This window comes from Bombus pascuorum, chromosome 14, assembly GCF_905332965.1.
Source record: "Bombus pascuorum chromosome 14, iyBomPasc1.1, whole genome shotgun sequence".
In the NCBI taxonomy this organism is placed as follows: Eukaryota; Metazoa; Arthropoda; class Insecta; order Hymenoptera; family Apidae; genus Bombus; species Bombus pascuorum.
In genome coordinates, this window is record NC_083501.1 from 10,486,189 (window position 1) to 10,512,573 (window position 26,385).

At 28.8% G+C, this 26,385-nt stretch overlaps 1 protein-coding gene across 5 annotated transcripts in view; it reads right to left on the minus strand.

Moving 5' to 3' along the window:
- The window catches only part of LOC132914029 (uncharacterized), an 87,093-nt gene that overhangs the window by 54,751 nt on the left and 5,957 nt on the right, over positions 1 to 26,385 (minus strand). For 4 of the 5 annotated variants that reach the window (XM_060972793.1, XM_060972796.1, XM_060972795.1 and 1 more), the window contains exons 2-3: positions 15,221 to 15,396; positions 2,411 to 2,645 (exon numbers count right to left, since the gene is read on the minus strand). In XM_060972793.1, the coding sequence (XP_060828776.1) occupies positions 2,411 to 2,576 (166 nt within the window). In that variant the 5' untranslated portion in view covers positions 2,577 to 2,645; positions 15,221 to 15,396. Of the gene's footprint in view, positions 1 to 2,410; positions 2,646 to 11,465; positions 11,485 to 15,220; positions 15,397 to 26,385 lie in introns of those variants that run through there. The other variant, XM_060972792.1, reaches the window with a different exon arrangement.

The window sequence follows — 26,385 nt, forward strand, 5'->3', positions numbered from 1 at the left end:
GAAACTAGTTATCGACGAATTCATATGGAAACTAGTAACAGTAAATTTATGTTAAAATTAATAATTAATCGATTTGTATTGAAATTAGCATGGATAATTCGACATAGCTGAATACTATGCACAAATTTTCAAAGAAGAATGGTAAACCAGTTCAAGAAATTTTGCAACATTAAAAGCTACTAACGAAATTTTGGTTAATATTAACATATTATTAATATATTAATCTAAATAAGGGAAGAGAAGGGGAGACACGAGAGAAGAATGAGAGTTTAGAAAAAAAATAAGAGTAAAAGGAAAAATAAAATATAGAATTCAGTGTCAATGGAGGTGTATGACAACTGGATGATAGAGATAAAAGTTGCATGTGTATTTAGAGCAGAAAGATAAAGGCATAAGGTTAAAATCGATTGTAAAATTCAGAAATTGTAACGAGTAAGACGTAACAGTTACTGGGAATATGAAAGTAAGAGAACATATCAATATTTTCTCAAAGAGTGGACCAAGACTAAGAAAATATATGCAAAGAAAAAAAGAAGGTTATATCACAGGAAGTCGAAGTTTATAGTGGATGTTAAAAAAGACCAAGTAGGAAAGAGGGACAAAATACAAAAAGCATAAGAAAGAAAAAGATGTGAAAACCGCATAAAACAAATAAGAAAGTGAGGCAGAATAATTTAAAGTAACATATACAAAGGTAAAATCATGTATCTTGCGAGAAGGGAAATATTACATTTAAAAATATATATTGTAAAAGAAATTTATATGTCGTGGTCTAAGTTACTTACAATTAGGTAAATACAAAATTTTAGTTAATTATATACCGGTAAGATAATAAGTTTTACTTATAAAATTGTAACACACGTGGAAGATTCATAGGGTGTAACGTAGTCATTTAATTCTTAAGAGTGATTTAATTTATATGAATAACTTATACAAGATGTATAAGGTCCCGATAATATGTCAAAGTAACGTTTTGAACAAAAGTTAATTAGTTTTCGATTCACTACATATTTGGAAATTAAAAATTAAAACAGAATTTTTCAATAAAGAAATCAAGAACATATTGACTTTTTTAAATGGCACCATATATTTTGGACTTCACAGAATTATAGCTGATATCAAAATGAATTCAAGGTCCTACTACACTATGATCTTGAGGTGATCTTGAGATGAACTTTAAGTTCGATTAACAGCAATAGTTTGTCGTAGCGCTCAATGCAAAACGGTATTATTGTTACCTTTGCATATTTCTAATAAACTTGTTTTATTTTTATCGTCTTCCTAAGGACAGATGTGTTCATTCCAACGAGCTTAGGTCAACCTAGAACGGGGCATCGAATTTTGTTGTCTGTAGGAAAGAGTGAACTATGTTTAAGGTTCTTAAAATGATTCATATAATGAATGCTTGTGTTTATTAATAGTTGTTCGAGATGGTCTATTAATGTGTACGGTGTAATTGCTATCTTTTGGTTTTTGCCTTGAAGGGTGATAACTAACCTGTTGTATAGTATTGCTTTATCTGTGTGTATCGTAGTGTAAGGTCACTTATCTCCAAGTATAGTTTGTAGTGTTCGTTTTCAAGAATAATGGTTACGCCTGTAGTACGGTGTGTCGTTGAGTAGTTCACTTTTATTCACTATTACTTGGTGTACTATCTTTATTGCTGTTATTATTATTATTAATAAAATTCAGATTTTATATTAAGAACATAAAACTTCATTATTTATGTATTAAAAATTTGTATTAAATAAACAGTTATAATAATTATTAAATAATCGATTATCTGCTCTAATAATTTAAGAAACTGCCATTTTAAATTATTACCTATCACTTTACTAAACTTTTTTATGCGCACTAGTGTAAAAACAAAACCAAGGTTCATTTTCTCATATGATTTAAACGCAACTTTACTGCTTAATGCTTAAATTAAAAAAGATTATTCAAATTAGGAAAAAAGCTTGGTTAAATTGCTCTGAATTCTAACGGTATAATACTAGCTCTTATCGTAAGTTCAACGGACTTTTAGCAATGTCGTGAGCTAAATTTACGATGCAGTAAAAAACAATCGATCCAGCAACCGTTATGGCAAATATCCGTTTTTGTTCCGTAAAGATACATTAAATGTAATAAAGATTTTATTGATATTAAATATGTTTCTTACGTGTTATATATGTACAACAGATCAATCTATTAATTAAAAAAAGCTTGTAAGTAGAATTTTGTTGAAATTAACGCTGGAAATGATAGAATATCCTCTCTTTGATATTGCTCTTCAAAACAATTGTTGAGCAACTGTTTGCTACTAGTTTAAACAAGATTTATTATTAAATTAAAATGTCGATGTTCTTTCTAATGTTAATACATCCTAATAGAAGAAAAATAAATTGTCATTTCTTTTTACAAAACTTACCGTTTTCATAATTCTTTTGTCCGAGAGAGAAATTGTGGTTTACATCTGGCGGATCAGCATTGTCGAACAGGTCAGAAGACAACTGTCTTTGCAGACGGATCGTTTCATGCGTCAGCTCCCGAACCTGAATGAGCAATTCCTGATAATTCGATACCGGAAGCGTCATTGCTGTACACTATATCTTTCACTGCGCCCTTGCGCCCAGATTTTGAAAGAACGGCCATCCGATTTGAATCTGTAACAAAATGAATGTTGCTTATCAATATAAAATGCATCTTATCCGTATAATTAAATTGCGAATGTTTATGTATGTTAAATATATAACAAGTATATGAAATTTATATATGTAAAATATGCAAATATTCACGAAGAATATGCAAAATATGTTAGTAACACGTGTGATATAAGTTTAAAAATGCGAATATTATTTACGATACAATATTTAATAAGAAATATTTAACAACACTTTTATAGTCATCCTGATATGTTACAGCTTGTGTTACAATAAATTATAAGCTTTTTCCTCAAGTTTATAGAATCGACAAGCGAATTGCCATATATGGTTAAAGTAATGGACTCAGAAAATAATATTAGCTTGCGTTATTTAAAAGAAAATAATAATATAATACTTAATATAAAATTTTATACTATAAAATTTTATACTATAAAATTTCAAGTGAAATCTCAATATATTAACACCAAAAATTACAAGTGCTGCATAAGCAAACTCAATTGACTGTTCGAGAATAAGAAAACAATTTCGTGAATCTATAAATGGCAATCGGAGTATTGAACGTTGCTCGTATATCGCTACGATAATTTATTATTTATCATATGATAGATAATGGCATTCATTATGAGGCTTGTTGAGATACTCAACAAAATCTTCAATGTGTTAGTAAATATAATGTAGTTAATAAATACTGTGATCAACGATGACAGCGATGAAGATTAGTAATATTAGATGAGACATTTAAAAATTCACTCATTTAACAAAGGTAAAACTATTTAGAATTGCATATAGCATACGATATCAATTATACAAAGTAGATCAGTCATCCATATACGGTAAGAAATAGTGGATTTTAATTTTTTTTAGCTATGACGCGCCATTCCATGATCAAAAAGCCCACAAAAATTATAATTTAACAAACATGTTAGGCAACCTCTAATGTAAAAGCATAAATGTCGTCATTTAATAACATCAATCAAAAATTTGGCATGTCAAAATCTTCCCAATTTTTTGAAAATAGGTTTTTCAGTCAAAAGATCTGAAAAAATCCCTAGATATATAACACTACAACTATAGTAATCTCAAATATTGTTACGTAAATATATAATACTCCTATTATTATTATATATATACTATATATATTATATATATACTATATATTATATTATATATATATATTATTATATATAATAATGGGAGTAGGAGACTAAAATTTTGTCAAAATGGTTTTCCTAGAAAACCCTCTCGATTGACGTATCATAAATTTAAATTGGTTTTGGGATACTTTTATCATGTTTATTCGGTTATGCTCTTTATTTAGATTTCACTTCTCTACTAACCTTCTGTGAAAATATGTATTTACATAAACACCCATAATATACAAATAACATATAAAATGTTAAACAAGTATTTAACACTTGAGGAATTAATATTTCATTATTTTAAAATATCTACATTAAACGATCAAATTTTATTAATGCATAATCAAGTAGTAAATAATTAGTACGACGATTTTATTATTTTCGCTCAACACAATATTTTACTTGAACCAAAACAAATTATCATTTATCTATTAAAATACAGAACACGATAAGAATACAAAGAAATAGAGCTACATAATTTTTCTTAAATACATCAATTCCGTGATATAAAGATATTAGAGTTAAATGATCGAAAACAAAATAATTCACAAGATATACCAAGCTTTTACAGAGAAATATATTCCTTTAAATTTATACGATTAAATAAAATATATTTGATAATGACTAAAAACCAACATATAAATAATATTTTAAATTATATCAGGATTCTAAAAGATTTTAAATGCAGTAAGAAACCTTATATAATAAGCATCTTTTATAATATGAAAGCTACTTGAGTTCGTGGATAGAATTGCGATGGGCAAAGGCGCTGTTTACAATTACGTTTTATCAAAAAGTGAAATACCAATAAATATCGAATATATCAAAATATCAAAAAATGGAATATTTCGTAAATTTTATTTAATTTTCGTTCGTCTATCCTTGATACTAATAATAGTGTATGATTATATAATAGTATATAATTGGATATAAATCCAAATCAAACGTAAGAAATCGATTAAAAATATTATACATACACAGCTGTAACATAGCTGTAACACACTATCATTACTATTACTATATTATTGTATTTATATGTTATACGTAGTAGTGATATTGTTATATTTGCTGCAGTGGTATTTTATATCGCGTACGCAAGAAAAATCAAAGGATTGGTATATCCGAAAAGAAAATGCAGTTGCACTTTTTTTACATAAAAAGAAGGTAGAGTGTGGATAGAATTATCGCTCGTAATGTGAATATTTCAGTTGATTCGTACAACTGTACATCTCATATAAATGTTAAAATATAATTATGAATTAATGGATAACTAACGATTGAAAGTAATATTTACTATCTCCTTATGGAATTAACAGATATACGTATGTATGTACATACAGTCAGTCACAAAAATTTACATACACTTGTTAAATATAAAATTTTTTAGTGAAAACGTTAACTCTACAAATTCTTTTAACCCATTAATATACGAATTGTTAAAAGTATAACACAATTTATTTACTTGCATCTTTAGTAAGAAAAAGGAGGTACGGAATATAAAAAATCCAATAAGTGTTTGTAGAATTTCGTGACTGGTTGTACATTATATGAAATTACAATTGTTAGTTTAAAATCTTATTAACAGTATATTGAAACTAAATGTATGACTCGTCGAAGTATAAATCGATTTCAAATATTGTTGAAATTGAGAACAATGAACTTCATAACGTTTAACAATTACAAATACCGACATTTAAAAATACATCTTGTTATGTCATAATATTCTACGATAGCTCTAATAAAGACTAAATTTCATCTGACTCCTCCCATTTGTAATTTTCTAATTAAATTACGTTTTGCCAAAAATAAACAACTATCCAGATACTTTTGGCCGCTAGTGTGCATTACCTAATTTCGTTTTATAAATTTTATTCTATCTCTAATCACTATAAAAATATGTCTATCTAGAGATGCGAAACATTCTGTATTTGTAAAATAATTTCACACAGCAGACCTAGAAAGCTAGATTACATTGTGAAAATCCATTCTAACGATTGTCATTATAGAATTGCAAGTGACATCAAAATCTGAAAAACCGCGAAGAGCGATACCGTATACGGTATACAAGCTAGATTCTGAGCTACACAAACTCGTCGCTCTACACGCGGAGAACCCCTTTTGGTTGAAATGCTACGAATCACGAGTCGTTGCAATTGCAAGTCTCCGTGTTCCACGGTTATGCATATGTACGCTTAAGTACTGCACTCGTTCGTGCTTAAAAGAGCTTTTGTCGATAGGGAGGAAACGCTGCAGCTCCTTCCATCCCCGTCGACACTAGCTCGACACGTGAAAAGCGTACGCGTGTGCACGCAAGTCGAGGGAACCCTAAACTTACCACATTTGTTCGCGTCTACCGGTTTGTTTGTGCATCGTCTAAGACTTGGTAACCACGCTCAGTAGTTACTTCGTCTAATTTTGTGCTAACGTTTCTCACGAATTTTTCCCATGTTTCTCACAAATTTTCGCTAATTTTTTCAAATGTTGTTATGGAAGTCTTTGCATTTGCGCAAAAGTTTCATACAGGTTAAAAATTATGTTCTCATTTTTGCGTAAATCGGTTTGTAATATGTTTTAATTTTCAAATTGTATTTTGAGAATTGGAAGCAAAAATGAAAAATAATCGTAATATGGATTAAGATAATTTTAAGATCATTTTTTTAAATTTTGATACTTGGAAATTTCAGTTTCAAACGTTTATACAAACATTGCGTTGTTTAGAAAATTTATAGCATTCCTGACGGATACTGGTATCGAATTATCTGATACATTTTCTGAAAATGAAAGTAGTTTTTTGTTATAAACTTCAGTTAGATAATAAGACGTATAAATATATTAATTGAAAATCAGCACCACTTGTTGCATATAAAATAATCCAATGAACAAAGAGTTAAAAAGTAGCTGATTTTTGGTTAATTACAATATCATAAACAAACCCTCAAAGATTGACCTATAAAAAATTGTCTCCGCTACTTTATTAGTTTTTATTCGTTGCGTTTAAATATAACATTGAAAAATGTAATTATCTTTAAGGAAATTATCGTTAAAGACTTAAATTCTCAATCCAAGTAATTCACATTCTCAAAAATTCAACCGAAGGATAATAAAATACACAGTTGTAAATACTTATCATCCGATAGAACGATGTAATGTACTTAAAATACCTTTTAATAATAGTACGCAAGATGATCCTGAACGCAAGAACCATGAATTCTAGGTGAACCCATGGAAGAAACACAGTTTATAGAAAATAATGTCGCGGAATGAAGGCGTAGCGGGTCTGCCAGAGCGCGTCTGTCTCGCCTCGTGGTCCCCATGACTGGAACTAGTCTAAATTGCAATAAGAAACTTTGGCTGAATGCATTCCCGAGAGAGAGAGAGAGAGAGAGAGAGAACTTTTTATTTGACTTTTCGAAGCCAAGGTGGAAGATATTCAATCGATAAAGTACCATGGCGGTAACTCATCGACTAACAATTAAGTAACATAACTGTATAAACATGACAAGTACATAATTTTGTTAAACAAACCAAGTTACTTATAAATGTATTAAAGAAGAAATTTCTCGAGAAATCTACATTTTATATTACGTTAAAACTTAAAAAAAAAAATTCAATTGCTCATAACTTCAATGAGGCACTTAAGGCTAGTAAATAATTCCAAATAGGTAATTATATATTCTGCTAAATAGTAATATTTAAGTGATCAAAGAATACTAAATTTCTAATTATATTTACATTACACCTACGAAGAATATTACTACACCAACTAGTTATTGATGATAAATTATTCACGGTAAACTAACTTATTACAATTGCTTTTATAGGATATCGGTGTAATATTAATATTAATGGTAAAGAGTTAAAGTGTAAAGTCGGTAGAAGTTAATGACTATTTAAATTTAAAATTACATAATCAAGAAGCGTATAAAATTCTGGTGATGGCGATCACCACGTTATATGTAAATAAATTATCCGATTATAATTGACCAAGAAGAAATGAAAGAACTCATTAACTTGATAAATTAATTATTTTAATAATTTACTGTTATTCCTTTAGAAATTATATTAGAACAACTAAACTGGCAACTTTGCAGTATCTGCTACCTACGATGAAACCTTTTCAGTGCCATTGTAAGGGAATCATGGAAACTCTTATATAATCACACATAATTACTAGTGATGTAAATATCATATTGTTGTGTTCGGCAAAATATCGGAAATGAAGTCGATGATTTCATTCATCATTCATTTATTTTATTCATCGCTAAGACTTAACTTAAATCGCTGAACTTAAAAACGTTACTTTACGAAAACATTCACTGTAATTGAAGGAAATTATTAAAAAATTCTCAATATAATTTTTTAATTTTAGCATATCGTAATAGAATTGACGTAAATATCGTTGATCTGTTCCTATTCTTTATCGACTGAATAGCGAGGGTCCATCATTGCTCTGTATTACTCTGTATTTCTGGTATAACTTCTCAAGAAGACATTTTTTCATTACCTTTACTCATATATCTTATACGTTGAATAATATGATTGTATATAGGAAAAGACCTTCTCTAAATAGACCTTGTGTAATTATTTTGATATTTAAATATGTGTAAGTAGAAATTTATAGATATAGGTATTTTATAGATATGTTGATATTTAGATCATAATAGTATAATTTCAGAATTTATATTGATTAAATATACTTTATTTTTCTCGTAAAGTACAGTAAGCACTTAAAGGATATTCTGTATAATACTATAGTTACAGATATTTTTCAAAATAATCATACTTGTTCACTCATTAATTACAATGTCGGAACATTATTAAAAAATAAAGGAAGAATATTCAAAAGTACCTATGTAAGGTGACAGTCTAAGATACACTGTATAAACATGCAATGTATCTACATATGTATATTTAACTAAAACTATTAGCTATTCGACGATATTTCACCCCTGCAAATAGTTCAGTTCTTCGAGCGCCAAACTTGACCTGGTCACGTATGTGAAATGTATGTGCAAGATCTACGTTCTACATAGATGTAGACTCCTATTTTGTACGCGCTTAATGCCAAAATTGCGTTCTAAAAATACAGTACCATGTCAGCGTTGTCCTCTTTGCCGTGTTACGTGGAATTTATTAACGCGGTCAACGCTCAGTCATAATCACTTCACGTGTCAAAAACACTTCTCTTTCCCCAAATATATACTATGAAACTTAACGAATTCTATTTCCCAAAATACTTAAAACTTTGAAGTAACTTCTGACATAAATATAACAAAATAGTACACCTCGTCGAAAATATAAATTAAAACTCTTTCTTGAAGATAACTTCACAGACGAAAAAATACGATTACAAGGAAGAAAATAGAGTAAAATCGAATTAACGTTTTGCACTCTGAAAACTTTACGATACGATCAATTAGCAGCTGCAGCATATTTTTACAGTGAAACTTTTCAAAATCAGGGGTCTCGTTTCGAAGAAAAAAATAAGATGGCCTTCTTCCAATTTTTAATGATGGAAACACAATAGAAGATGCAATAGACAGGTTCACGTGATAAGTGTAGTAGCAAATGTGCAATACAGTGGGTTCTATGCTTTTGATGGAAATAATTCTATGCTTTTATAGAGAAAAGTTAAACATCTCTTTCCCTTTTTCTTTCCCCTAGCAAATAGTAAATATGCTATTGAATAGGACTAAAACTGAATGTGACAAATGTAATGGGGGGGGGGGGTAAACTGGGAAAGAAAAATAATAAAAAATCATAACTAAAACATTTGCGTTGGAAACGGTAGAAGTTGGTATTATTCGGCCATATTGCAACAGTTCAATTAATTTGAATTTTATTTTGTATTCTATGTATCTGTTTTACACGGTAAACATCGTTGTCAGTTTTTACCGTGTAAAATATAAAATACAAAATAAAATTAACTATCCTAATATTCAATAATGTAGCCGAAACTATAGTAATCATTAATGATTCGTGATACCAATTCAGAGTTCTAAGTTCATCATTACGGTTATCGCTCAGTTTTTCATATTGCACACGTGAAAACTGCAAAAGAAAGGAGAAGATTAAATCACCGTCAGACCGTAAACTCATTATCAGCTGATTAACATTTTATGACCATATTATACTATGGATGTTTAATTTTACTCTGCATACCGTTACGATTCGTTCGAAAGAAAAGTGCACTGACCGACGTGGAAGCCTTGTTATAACATAAAAGTCAAGCAGATAGACTTAGAAAAGACCATCTTCTAGAAAACCGAACTTGTTTATTGGCTCGATGCATGTTATTTTATAAGAAGACGGTCGGAATAATCTGGTGATTATGAAATTATTTCATGCACTTGGTTTCAAATTTGGAATAACGCAGATTCTGATATTGAATCACTACAAAAGAAAGGAATAAGAAGAAAAAATAATTTTTAGCGATTATGAAGGAAATTTAGGATAACAGATTTTGATATTTGATCACTAGCTTTCGCGCTGATACTTTAAGAGAATCAAAGATATATATTTATAAAATGCATGTAATATGTAAAGCGTAAGATTGTGGTTTAATATGTGAAAACTTTTTCTCATTAAGTGCTTCTATGCAAATCCACATAATCATGAAATATTAATCAACGCGTTTATGAAGCTAATCCCTCTGAAGATGCTGGTAATTAACAGGACGAAGATTATACCGCATTGTGCAACGAAATTTGTAAATAATTACTGTAACCTACTTAAAGTTCCAATGTTGGTTACTTGCTAGCCCGTAAAAGTTGATTATTTTCATTTTCCTAAAATTAATTAATAACTACGATAAATATGCAATCTTTTTAACATACCTATACTTCCAGTTTTAAATATACTTCTAAGTACTATACTTAAAAATAATTAGAGCATTATTCGCTTTATACGAGAAGTAAATCACTCGTGTTACAAATTTTGTATTTTTTTGTGAGATTCTCGAATCATTTACTCAAAAAGAAGATTAAAAATATTAGACAAGATTGAAACGTTAAATTTTTAATAAAAATTTACAAATTTATGTAATCGATATTATTCAACACTTTCTGAGCTTTGTGTAAAACCAAATGTTTTTAATATCTTATGAAATATTAAAACAAAACAAAAAAGAAAATTTTTAGTAAATACCTTATGAATTTAAGTTATTTGACTCTCTGTCTAAAGTAAAATATATTCGACTTTTCTGTAAAAACATCGATCAACAGCTATTACAAAACCGAAGTTTTCTAAAAATGGAAACATTAGTTCGGTATAATACACTAAAATAGTGAAAAGTAAGAAATTTTCATTAAAAATACAAATCTAAATAGTCCCACTTGTAAACTTCATCCAAACCTACTTATAAACAAATCGACCATCTATCATCACAATAACAAATAATATATGCACTTCAAAGATGAATAGTATATGCACTTCGATTTCCTAGTTCCCTAAAAAATACTAAAAACGATACGTATTACAATTTCCTATAAATTAGTAAAGAAAGGACGATCCTTGGTTAACTTCAAAACACGACCTTTCTGTTAAAAATAAAGTAATTTACAATAGCAAAAACAAATCCTCTAAGAGATACCAATTCTCCAATTTTGTAATATCTTTGATCGGAATATATATAATTCCATAGCGATATCTAACCAGAGATTGAAGCTTTAAAATCAATTACCTTATAATTATCCGTCACGAGGATCTCAGAAATCATCGACTGTCTCAAAATGATCTTCGATCTTGAATCAGAAGTAAACAAATTGTCTCTTTCACAAGATGGCAAGGAATAACAGCTCGTGTCACATTCTAAGTTAAACAAGACACTACGATAGAATTATACATAGAGGAGAAATGCTCGACACACTGTGAGACAGACACACGAGCAGAACCTTCTCCTTCTGCTATCCAACGAAAACTCATGGTGCACGCTCAACGCGGCTACGAAGGCCCTTCCTCCCCCCACTCCAGTGATGGAAGTTAATCGTAGTGGAGAAACCCCTCGTGTCGTTCCTGGTTCGTGTTTAGCAAGGGACAGACTCGTTCTTCGAACATGACGAATGCCCTGAATTGTTATTCGAAATTAAGAGCTTCGAAAACCTTGAACCACCTAACTTTCTTCATAAATCTTGACACAACTAATACCTAAAATTTTACTGCCTAGTGGAACCGAGCGATCTTATGTATTTTTAACTGTTATCGTAAATTTACTGACTGAGGTGTAATTTAAAGGTATATAAAACAATCAGAAGGAAATGAGATCTTATTATAGCAGTGAAAATGTAAAAATAGCCTACGATAATTTACGTGTAATTTCATTCGTGCAACAGGAAAATTGTTGGTATAACATTAATTTGGGTTTGATCCTTGGGTTTGATCCTTGAAAAATTTACAGATAGACGATCAGTTGAACTATATAATAATAATAATGATATAATGATAAAAATATAAAGTATATGGTAATTCTGGAATACAGTGTCAAAATAAGTTATAGGTTTAATTAACCGTCCGTAATACTATTTTATTATAGTTTGTATAATAAATTTAAAAAAGAAACGCTTTTTATTATTTTGAAATAATGCTAACATCCCTCAAGTTCCTTTCCCTTGTTTTTTTAAATTTCCTACTTTTATCTATCGATGGAAACATATCACGTATAAAATTCTATTTATTTTACACCCATGTATGTCATAAATTGAAGGAATATCAATTGTAGCTATTTTTGGAAAAGTATTAACATCTTCAAAGCTTATTTCCTTCTCTTTTTCCACCTTTATGTCCGTTATTTTTCTATTGACAATGTAATTCTACTTTTATTACAAAAATCTATAAAGTTATCACGAGAAACGTATGATTAAATAAAAAGTAATCGAACTTTCTTGAAAAATTACGCTATTGTAGACGGGACATTAAACTATAGGACTGTTTGATGGTACTTCGAATAGAGAGTGACGATATAAAAGTGAAAACTAGTTCTACTTTCGTGCCAATTTTTGCTTCATACAACGAAGATCGTAAAACGTTTTTGATGACTCAGTATGCTTCAGAGTCTGCTCATATAATCGTGCTGAAATCGAGTATATATAGAAAACTATTAAAATTGTTGCAAAACCACACAAAAAGAACACAAAGACGTATATATACATATTAAATTAAAAAGACACAAATATAGTAAAGTAATAAATAAAGTTAAGAATTGCCTCTATGCCTTTCGTTCGAAAAATTTGAACGTATTTCATTATCAAAATAAAAATAATAAGGTTTGGAAACTAAACGCTATACGTTTACTGTATCATGCGATTTTCAAATGTAAATATTTTTTACGTTAAAAGGTAATGGGATATGCAATAAAATATTTACATGCATGTTTTGGATAGGAAGAAAATAAGAACTATCCAGCTATTATTTAATTTCGAAAGAATTATTTTTTGATATTAAAAAAATAATAATGAAAGGTTTAAAATAGTCAAGATTAGAACAAAAGGATATAAAGAATTTAATACAGTAAGATAATAGAAAGAGATAAAAGAATTAAAAAAATTTAACTTAACTCAAACTAAGCTATGACTAATAAAATAAAAATTATATTACTATAAACATATAAAAAAGCAAAAAAAAGAATTGATTCGGATGATTTTTATTTCCACTAAAAAGTTTCATCTCCAAATGTCGAAACTGTACATTTCAAAACAACATTTATTATAAATAAGGCTAATGTATCCTTCGATTAAATTAATTTAAATGCATCTTTTTAATTAATTGCAAAAGGTAACTAAATAAAAAAAATGTTAAGTGCACTATCATTTCATGATTTAAAAATTTGGATATTATTTTATAGTAAAAGATAATAGCTAATAAGAGAAAGAAGAAAAAAGCAGAAATATCAGTAAATACCAGTATAACCGTGTATAATATGATACTCGTTGCGAAGGTTAAATGCGTTTTTGACCGAAAGAGAAGAAACGCCATCAAATTCTTCGTCGGTTAATTATAGTTACAAGGTTTGTTACAAAAACAGAAAATGCCTTAGTGGGAATGTCTACCGGTTTTCGTGGAACACCATAAAAGCACATATCACCATGTGCGACCTGCAACTGGTTGATCATAAAGAAAAGCCTCTCGTGTTCGACGAGACCTCGTTGCATCGCATTTGTAAACCTGTGTCGAATGCGATCGCCTACTACACATTCCTCGTTTAATTCGAACAAGAAAACGAAGTGAAAACGTAGAACTTGTAACTCAGCTATTCGATGCTCTTCGTTTGAACCTTCGTTAAGTTTTTTATTGAATGTTTTTTAGAATCTAGGTCAATATGTATCATCATTTTTAGACGAACAGGGAAATCATTAAAATGGTATTACATAAGACAAATAGATTTATGACATATAATCATTTTTTACTTTATTTTATTTGAGCAATAATAATCTATTTGTACAAGTCTGCTAAATATTTATTGTAATTAATACCATTTTTAAGTATATTGCACCATGTTACTACAACAATTGTACAAATATTGTTCTTCACAATAATTTTAAATAGTATCGTCTATTTAATTTTTATTACAATAGACTTAAATAGAAATTTGAAGTAGAAATAAAATAGAATTTAAAATAAAAATAAAATAAAAAATAAAAATAACATTAGAATTTCTTAAATTTTACTTCTTATCGAAATTTTCTTACTTTTTTCTAGCTGATTCGGTTTGGGTTTTAATTAAAGTCACAACTAAAATGTTCTTCGTATAAACTATGCTTATCTTCTAATCTACTCAGATAATACTCAGATTTTGATTAGATTACTGGTTTTAATAAACGTTTCGTACATAAAAAAAGAGGAAGATACAGATGCACCTACGATTATTTGGAACGTTTTGAGGAATCATTTAAAAAATATAGAGTAAAAACTTTTTAAACCTTGTAAGATGTAATTTGTAAATAAATTTAATTCGAAAAAATTACATTCGTATCTATGTAAAGATATTGTAAACCAATTCCTTTCTTGGTGAAACCAAAGCAAAAAAAGAAAAAAAATGCATATATATATATATATTTATTTATTATTTATTATTTATATAAATAATTATTTATTATATATATATATTAATACATGTACATAAATTACGTTATATTCGAGAGTGTATGAAATTCTTGCATTAACAGGATATAATACACCTTTTGCACCTGAATAATTACATATGAAATTATTTCACATTGTTTGCAAAACTGTTTAGAGCATAAATGCACAGAGCAACGAATAAAAAATTTTCAAGTAGAAACGGATCCCAAATAGAAAATAACGAAAATTACATTAAGTTCAAGAATATTTTAAGTTGCATTTAAGAATTTATATTGAAGTATTTATAGTGAAATAATGTATACTACGAAATGTGTTTTAGATGTAGGAGACCGAAAAAAAAATTGTATATCGGTGGCTCACCTTCACTAAACTCGCGCACGTCCTCCAAGATCCCGTATCGTTCTCATAATTTCCCTCTTGATGTAGGAACAGGACAGAGCACTTTTCATGTGCGTGTGTTCTCCTGCGTACAGGAAATAGAAATCCAATACGGTCACGGTAGTAGCGAGAGGGCAACTTCGTTGTTTCACCTTATCCTGTAAATTAAAACACACACGTCTGGTTTAGACAAATAAGAAAGAAGAGAATGCTATTCCTTAACAAACCGGGACGTATCGCTTTCTCGTTTTAAATCAGATGATATCGAAGCAAAAAGAAGATTACAATAGTATATGTATAGTATATGTATATTAATATAATATGCAATATATTGCATAACTTGTATATTTATAATAATAATAATAATAATGATAATAATAATACATAATAATATTCTTAAAAAGCATGTACAAAAATTCTTTGTTCAAATTAAATGTTAATACAGATTTTATATATATTTTATCTTAGAAATATTTTTGTTTTAATTGTGAAATGAGAATAGTAAAAATACTCAATATCAAAAATAAAATCGTAATATTTGAATTGCAACTATAGAAAGTTTTTAACAAAAGCATATATATACTTAAAAAGAGAAAGAATTCTTTTTTTGAACAAGTAAGAATTTCTTTTCATAAATTTTTCTTATCATTTCCTGCTCTTGTTATTAATACATTTAAAATGGCCCTCATTATAATAAATAATAAATTCAAAAACAAATATTGAATTAAATTATTTACATACACGGTATTTTATCCATTTTGAATTCTTTAATGTCTTAGTACTTTCTCCAATACAAGAGATTATGTCAAGATAAAGTTAAATGGTTTAAAACAACGAATATTGTGATTTGCTATAAGATATTTTTTTCAGCATAACTAAATATTTTGTTATACACCAACACGTGGTTTTATTTTCTATAAAAAAGTATTGATATATTTACTTGTATTTAAAAACTATTGATTTAAAAGATATTTTAACTCTAATTTTGTAAAATTTCTCATACGTATGAAAGCCAAGGTAGAAGGAAAAGCAATATACCTGTGTTTATGTCCTTCTTGTCTTGAAACTAACCGTTTTCAAATAATACTTTGCATAGAGAATAAAAATTTACATCGTTTGATAAAATAATATCGCCAAGTTTAAAATGTCGAACAAAAAATCATGAATCGCAATGTTCCTTCTTTTTAACCAGCTAATTTTGTGCTAGCAGAATTTTTTATATCAGCAAGAGTATCCAAGTTATTAAAAAAAACAAGAATTTAAATACTCTGTATATTGTATAAAATTGAAATAATTACAATGGTCACAAAAAGTATTTGTACACCACTACATTTATTATTGCATTTATATACTAACAGTTTAGATCCGAGTATGATAAATTTCGTATCATTTAGCAATTTTAGATTTTTATATGATTACAAAATTGTATTGTATATATTATATGATTTGATGATGGAAATGAAATATAGAAGGTGATAAAAAAAATCTCTTTATTGGAAAATGAAAGTATGTACAAATATTTATTGTACTCACTGTATATGAATATAATTAAATTAACATCTTGATTATTCGTTTAGAGTTGTACTGCTAGAAATCAAACAGAGCTAAAAGTAATTTAATTTGATTTAATATGATTTTCACACAATCATTATTCGAGCTATTGAGGAAGAATTCTCAAGATCGCTGGATTGATATAACAAACTAAAAATTCACTTCCACTTCCATACACTTCCACTCTTTCTAAACTTATTCTCAAGCAATTTTCTAAACCAAGTCATCTACTAAAAATTTCAAGATAATTTAAGTTACGTCCGAAATTATAACTATTATGACTATTTACTTAAATTATGACTATTATGATTATAAATTATGAATAATTTATCGTGTTAGTAATTATTTATAATAATTTATCGTATTTATGATTGATTATACAATGATCCTACAAGTCGATCTAATAACTCAAAGGTATCCCTGGAACAGTACATATATGTCTTCGCGAAAAATAATTACCTACGCGCGGCAAATTGAAGAAAACGCGGATTCATAAATTCATTCGCATCGCATTGTCTGCTTCATTATCGCCAGAACTTTAATTGCAACTTCAAACAAGCGGAGAACCGACGAGATGCGTTTATTTATACCGTTCCAGAAGCTCGACGTTAATAAACAATTCATCACATATTGGCTGTTACACTCATTGTTGCGAAATCAATTCATGACGCAAATGATCGCCTGCTTCTTCTGTTATTATTTCGTCTGGGGGGACTTGATTAGCGAATTCATTTGAACTGTAACGATTCCATGGTTCACAAGCGTATAATCTGGAATGGATCAAAGACACTTCCAACGAATTTACAATTGCAAGGTGCGAAATTGCAGATGCGCGATTGTAAAAAAATTGATTAGAGAAAGAAAATCGTGCAGAAACAGAATTGATCAAATAATCAAAATAATTATTGTAACATAATTCATTGTTATTTATTGTTAGAAATTTTCAAAGTGAATTTTTTGAATAGACTAACTTCAGTAGTGTATACCGCGAAATAGATAAAATGAAAAAGTTAAGAAAAGATTAATACTTTCTAATGATTAGGCGTATATCATTATTGGAATAAAAGTTTAGAAGGAAATTGTCATTTCTTTCATAGAAACATATTCCAGAAAAGAATAGAAAATTGTATATATGTAATAATACAATGAATAAAAAATAAAACAAAGGTACATGGATTAAACGCATATTAAACATATAAATTATATTTAGCAAGTTCAATAACCTATTCGATATAATAAAAGATAATCAACACATCCGGGGCAATAGTTTCATCGATTCTATTAACATTTTCTAGTTTACATTGAAATACGAGATTTCACGACGTGTGCAGAGAAAGTTTTCCACTGTAAGATAATGCATTAGATCGCCGATTCCGGTTATCCGTTTAAATGCATGTGTCGCTTTCACGCTTTTTACATACATTTTACAATTTCTGCATTGAATACGCAAAAAATCATCTTTGTTATAAACACGTTTCCTGTTTTATGTCTTTTTGTTTAATATGAACATTTTGCTAATTAATGGCTCATTGTTTCATTACGAGTAATAGATTTATTTCTCAAATCTTTCGTCATTCCGATGTGCAGTATTATTCTACATTGAAATAAATATTTCGCAATAAAAGTATAAGTTTGAAAGTAAAAATGAAAGAAAATAAATATTGAAATGTGTTATACTTACATTGTTCGATAGTAATTATGTACAGTTACTCCCATTAATATTCGCAATATCTTCTAAAAAGAAATAACTCTTTTAAAATAGGATCGATCGATTTGATTTTTTTTTTTTTTTTTTTTTTTTTTTTTAGAAGTTAGAAGAATTGGTTTACTAGATGACGTATAACAAATTTTGAAAATATTGCAGTTTGTCGGAATCGTGAAAAATAGCAAAGGTCGTTTTTTACAATTTTTTTTATCTAGGCTTATAATGAAAATTGAAACAATACCTTTTATAAATTTACGTCAGTTATATGCTAATAGATTCAGTATACATATGGAAGCCAGAGGTATCGAAAAATATAAAGATCTTCACATTTATTACAGTTATAAATCGAAAATTGTGAAAAATCACGATTTTCACCATTTTTAGCCATTTCAGTATGTAGTTCGTAGCAACATTAACCGATTTCGATCGAATTTTCAGCATGTACATATATAATTGACATTAATTTTCAAAATGTTATTTAAATTGTTATTGCACGCCCAGACAAAAAGCTCGTAAAAAGCAATCTTTACCTTCGCCTTCGTGATTCCAACCAATTGCAATTTCTTTTTTGCTTTTTACAACGTCATCTAGTAAACTAATCCTTTTCACTTCTAAGAAAGAATTGAGTCTTTTGGTTCTATTTTAAAAAAGTTATTCTGTTTTAAAGAGTGTCCGAATATTAATGGCAGTAACAGTAGACAGATATTTTTATACGAGAAAGATTCCACAACTGTCTTGTTAAAGTTGTTGTAGGACAAATATATATATTAAAAATTTCAAAACTATTATGTCTTATTAATAAGTTTCTTATTTTGATCCACTGTGAGAAACAATTGGAATATAAACTTAAAAAGAAAAATATATTCTATATTATTACATGTAGTTAAATATTCTATGTAAATGTATAATATAAGCAAACATTATTTAGAATATTTATATATATATATTTAGAATAAATAATAAATGTACAAAAACAAATACTAATGAAATTATTCGGTAACTTATAATTATAAAAAATTCAAATAACGGTAACGTTTTATCGTAAAATAGTCAGATAAGGTTAACAATGCTATTAATAATAACCGTGTTGCAATTAATATTTCATGACTCTTCATCTCAGCGAGTAACTACCTGTAATCTATTGGACATTTGTAATATTAAATTTTTAACAAAATCTGGTTCTATATTTTCCCAATTTTTGTTTCCAAGTTTCTTATGATAATATGTATATTCAATATTATTTATCTGACACAAGCTAGTATATCTTTTTTCATCATCATACAAGCATCATGTATTCAATTATTGTTATATTATATATTTATTGTTATACAATATGATATATGTACATTATAATATTATTATAATTCTTATAAATATACATATTATAATTATACAGTTGGGAATAAAAATAAATGGACAAGTACAGGTAGATATAAATGAAGTTTAATCGAACGTATTTTTATTGCATTGTATTGTAATACTAATATTATATATTTAAGTTTTATCTAATAAATAATTCAAGTTAATATTTACATTTTTATGTAAAGAAGCCATACTGAATGGAGCTTCATTGATATCTATTTCCATTACGTATCCACTTAGTTTCTTGACTCTATTATGTTATGTACATACATATTTACATATGTAGTATGTGTATAACGAAAACTTCTGTTATTTTTCTTCTTTACAACGACAGAATAACACGTCGTTACACGCAATGAGAATTGCCTATGTACTTACTATTTCAAACCAGACTAAGGCATTATTCAAGCAGAATATTCGAAAAATGATTTTTTAATGATGATTTGATGAAAATAATTTAAAAATTGTTATTTAAATGATATAGTATCCCATTTGATTAGATGTTATTTTGAAATAATTATGCGTTGGTTTATTTGAATGGACAAATGATTTTTCTGAGAATCATTTTATTATTTATCTATCGTATGAAATAAGTTTTTATCTTATTTGAAATTTTCTGTTTGAACAAATATTTCCTAAAATAATATTTGAAATAATTTCTAATTGTATCGTATGAACATTGTTAATTGCGTTAAAAACACTGATTTTCTCACAACGTCTTATGTATATCATCTCAGACATTTATTATTCAAGGATAATTAAAACTAAAACAATACTGACAACGGATATCGTTAAAAAGTAATTAAAATTAAAAGCATTCCATATTTCATCTAAGAGAATTAACCAAAATGGAAAATTATTTGAAAGTGTGAATAATCTGATCTTGACATATAATAAAGTTATTTTATGTTATCTGTAAAAGGAAGATAATAACGTAATTGAAACGACTCATTTATTCATATTGCTATTTCTTATCTTTATGAAAAAAAAGTTATCTAATCCTGCTTCAAAGGAATACACAGAAGTGCTGTGAAATAAACCAATGACTTATCTATAATGATCTTCCTAATTATTTATCTTCTTAAATCTTTTTCATAAATGTTAATGAAGCGATCTTACTTATTTTATTATTCGACGAGTCATTTTCTACTTCATGCATCGTGTATACACGGTCGCACTAATTAAGCCCCGTTTGCTTTCACGCGCGGTGACAGATGTTGGATTACGCTCCGGAAACTTTAATTGTAGATAAATTCGTAGAAAGAAATGCTGTGGATGGAAGAAGTAATATAATGCCGCGGAATGAAGGTATAACGAGTCTGGTAGAGCGCGTCTGCAAGTCTGCATTGCTCCGTGGTCCATAACTGAAACCAGACTACGCAGCAACAAGAAACAGGTAGATACGTTAGCTGGACGTGCCTCTCTCGAAAGAGGATCTACGTCAGTTTTCTTCCGCGGTTAGATGAATGGGGGGGAAAAAGTCCTGAATCTCGCCGTCTGCAGTGTCTAATAATAGCGGCACGTTGCATGTTTCTCTTTCTAACCAGTGAGCCAGCGTTTCAAGAATCGATACCAATTCTCTTAACGTGCGTGCAAAATGGTGCACGTGTACATTCTGCATGCATATACGGTATACATATTGGCATTGAAAATGAGTCAAGTACATCATGTCTCGTTTGTATTAGTTAAGTTAGTTGAATCCAAGTCACTTGACCTGAAGTTTGTGTTTGTACAGATCAAACATAAAACTAATTAAACAAGATATAACAGTATGCTATGCATTGTGACGCTAGATTTATGATATAAGTAAAGTCAGGAAAAGTCTATGATTCGAAATAAGGTGAAATCGAGAATAACAAAATTGAGCAAGAGCCTTTACTTCAGAGAATTTGGACATTTCTCTACTTTGAGACTAGTTTTTAATTAGACAGGAGTGGACAATTTATAGCAGATTTCTACATGACATGATAAGTTGAATACGTTGATTCAAATTTTTTCAGGTAAGTCAAGAATTATTCCAATACACGTATAATTAATAAATTTTCAAATTTAATTTGAATTTTCAAACTCGATCTTTTAAAATATAAAGCCTACAACGTAATTTTATCATTCTTAATTTTCGTCTTATTTTGAGTCATAGGGTCTTCTTTGACTTCGCTTGCACCATAAATTTAGGTCCACGATGTATAGCAACTGTTATTCCTTTCAAGTCAAAGCATATGTATTTGAAAGAACTTTAGCTTCACTCGAGATCGTATTTCAAGTCAAGCAAGATAATAATAAGTTCACATTAGCAAGGTAGTAATAGTATTAATTACGCAATTAATATTAAGTAGTATTAAATACTCGAACACAAGCAACCTGTACTTGAGTTACTTAACTAATGAGAACCATCATAGAAACTTGTAGGAATATTTCAAAACACGTAAATACCAGGTTCACACTGGTAAAGTTCTTTGAATTCAGGCGCTTGAATGAATTATAGTGTTTCTAAATATAGAGACAGAGTTTTTGTCGACCAAAGTTCTTCATATACAGTAGCGGACAAAAGTTTAAGACGATGATTTGTAAACCGGATTACAAACATCTTATACGCATATTGTTCTTCTATTCGGTTTGTCTCTTTGGAATAACGTAGCTGTATGTTTGACCTTCGTAACCTCAGACAGTCAGTTGTTAAATACAAACAATGTAGGAGTTACAACAGTTAGTTACCGCCTAGCACTTGGAAACAGTGGACATTAGTTTAAGACGATCTGTGTAAAACGTGAGTACGAGTACAGTTTTTGAACATTTTGATTCTGGAATGTCAAAATCATTGTTTAGTGTACCTTTTATTGCTTAAAATTCATTTAGGTAGGAACAGACTATGGGTAAATCAAAGAATTTACTTGAAAACGAAAGGGAACAAATCGTAAGGCTGCGAAAGCAAAGTAAAACCTTCACCGAAATAGCAAATATAGTGAACAGGTCAGAAACAGCTTGTAAACAAGCTTGGTATAAATTTTTAAAGACAGGCATGTATTGCGATCAACCGAAAAACGGAAGACCACGGAAAACAACACCGAAAATGGATCGCCGGATTCATCGATTGAGCGAAAAGGATCGTTTTCGTAGTGCAAATAATATTGCTGCGGAGATAAACTATGAAAACGATACACAAATTAGTGCTAGAATTGTTAGGAGAAGATTAGAAGACTTTAACTTAAGAGGACGAAAACCCCAAAAGAAACCACTGCTGAGTTCTAGGAATCGAAAAAGACGACTTGCATTTGCTAAAGCTCATAAGCATTGGACAAGTGAAGATTGGCAAAAGGTATTGTTTTCTGACGAATCGAAATTCAATCGCGTCTGTTCTGACGGGATACGGTACGTTAGACGTCGAATTGGCGAAAGTTTGAAAACACAGTGCGTTTTAAAAACTCTTAAACATGGTGGTGGCAACGTTATGGTGTGGGCGTGTTTTTCTCGAAGCGGCCCTGGTCCGATATGTCGTATCAATGGAATTATGGACCGTTTTCAATACAAGGACATACTCAAGAACACAATGTTACCTTTTGCACGCAACAATATGAGTGATGATTTTATTTTTCAAAATGATAATGATCCGAAGCACACGGCTCGGGTTGTGAAACAGTTTTTTCAAGAAGAAAATATCACCGTGCTGCCGTGGCCGTCGCAATCACCAGACATTAACCCAATCGAGAATTTGTGAAGCATCATAAAAAAGACAGTACAAGGTTATAAACCGAAAAATTTAAATGAACTTTACTCTACGATTGAAACAGCCTGGAATAATATTACGGTAGATTAATATAAAAAATTAATAGATTCTATGCCAAGAAGATGTACCGAAGGGATAAGAAATAACGGATATTGAACAAAATATTGAATTTAAACAAAAATTGTGTATATTTTTTAACCAAAAATTAATATTTTTTGTATAGTCTTAAACTTTTGACCGACGAAATATTATACAGATTTCGTTCCTTTTTTATAACTTAGCTATTGAGCAAAATATCAAAATGAAATTTTTTTTCTAAGTGTACAAACAAATGTACAATTAGTTAATACCAAAAGTAGAACACCGTATTTATATTTTTTATGGAAAGTAAATCAATTATTTATTTCTTCCATTTCGTCTTAAACTTTTGTCCGCTACTGTATATGGAAATACAATATCTTTTCACTGATGATCAACTTTAAAAATTGGAAATAGCAGTATTTTAGGAATTCCTTTTGTCATGTGTACATCTTGCTGTTTTATCTTTTAAGCATGTGATCTTTTTGGCTAGGGACAATATCCAATACAATGCAATGTTAATGCTTATAACAATTGCAAGAAATGATTGATAGTAAAGTATAGAATGCTTTAAAATGCTAGAACAACTGTAGTACAGTAGTATGGAGGGAAGCAAGAGGAAACAGGTGCAACGGGACAGCAAGGCAATAGACGATAGTTTTAGTATTAGTTTAGTCGTTAGCTTTTAATTGCGAATTAGTTTAAGAGTTCTATTTGCTATAAACTGAGCCAACTAAATTCCTTTTTTAAGGCCATTGAACCGGAAAAGAAAAATCAAACAGAAGAAATACAGCATTGTAGTATCATTATTAACACATTAACTATAGCATATTTTTATTATGAATATATAATAACTTGATACCGGAGTCATTTTTAGAAAATATAAGAAATTTTTTCTACAAATTGTTGTATTTTTAAACTAATTGAGATATTGACATGAAAAAATATAATTGGAAGATATAAAGACCTTACAATTATTATTTGCACATATTATTTACTTAATATTATTCAAATTAAATATCGTTCGAAACAGTTATATGTATTTCATATTTACACATGAAAGTGCAATTATTCGATATATAATATATACGTATTATACTATATAATATTTACGTATGTTCTCACACTTGGTGAATTTGTCAGGAAAGTAAATGCTATAAACGGATACAAAATATATTCTTTTATATATATTTTTAAAAAATGCATATAAAATACACAGAATATGCAAAATGTATGAAATAATTAAGATTTTTAAGTTCCACTATACATATTATCTATTTTTTACAAAATGTATTTGCAGGAACATTCGTACTTTAATGTTTAATCGCAAATATGACGTGTGACGATTTTCTAGAAGTGTTAAAACATTTCCATTGATAGCTCCAAAATTTTTCGTAATCGAGTCAATAAATACACAACTATAGGAATACTAATACAGCTATGTATCAGTAACACCTGATAGAAAATAAAAAATTTTCCCACACAGTGAACAACGCGTTACCATCACCGTCCTTGAAAATCTCCATAAAACTACTAAGTTAAATAAAACGTACAACACCTACAAAAACAGTACTTATTCAATAATAGTATTATTACGGAATGCAATAATTGCTGCATAAATGGAAGCACAGTAACGTGGATGGTAACAACTGCATCGATTGCAGCATTGCTAAATAATAGCGACGCGACAGCAGCAAATACCGCAGCTGATCGAATACTAATTAAAACACGTACAGAAGAATCTCGTATGCACTGCGTTTTATTTATCTTTTCATGAATTTGTTAATATTATAGTTATTCCGGTCGGTACAAAAAATTCTGTCAGAACTAAATTAATTAGTTCAAGACGACAAACATTGTAATTTTTTCCTTCTTTATAAAAAATATGAATGCGGGTATCTGTGTTTGAAAATAATTGCTTGTATTTTTTCTCCGTTTATTGTAACTTTATAAATTAAATTATATTTTAATTTTGTTAAATTTATCCTACGAAATGCAAGAAAAACATAAATATAAGAAAAGCTCTACGTCATTTCTCATTTTACATACGTAATAAGTACAAACTTCTAGTTCAAATCTTTTAAATTAATTATCTCTAGACAAGATATTACAAACAATATCATTAATAATTTTAATAATTTCTTATAAAAAATCAAAACTTGCATTCATTAGCGTATAAAAAAGTATGTATTCTTGCTGATGAAACTGATGAACTTGAAAACGGTAACCTTGAAGGAATAAAGTCGCGAATCGCAGTATTCACACTTCTGAATCAACTAACTTGATACAATTCTCTGCCTTGAAAGAACTAATGAAAGTACAGATTTAGGAATCCAACTGCAATTCAAAGATACTCAAATATATGTCTATTTTTGACCATTTAATTAAAATACTATAAATAAAAAAATCGGACATTATATGGTTTATATATCGATATTAAAATTTAAATATATTAAAGTTCCGTTTTTTAAGTTTAATGGAATTACTTAAATTCAAATTTTATTTCAAGTTTATCCAAGAAAAATTAGTTAGTTTAAAATCGTTTAAGATTTTTATAACCTGACGATGCTTCATGGTACCTCTCATATAAAAATGAATAGTATATGCTTTAGTATAAGATGGTACCAATTCTCAGAGGTAACATGTTTAACTACACAAAGAAAAGATTTCATTGTGTACACGTGGCTGAGGCTTCTTGATTTTAGGTTAATTTATATTGTTACATTT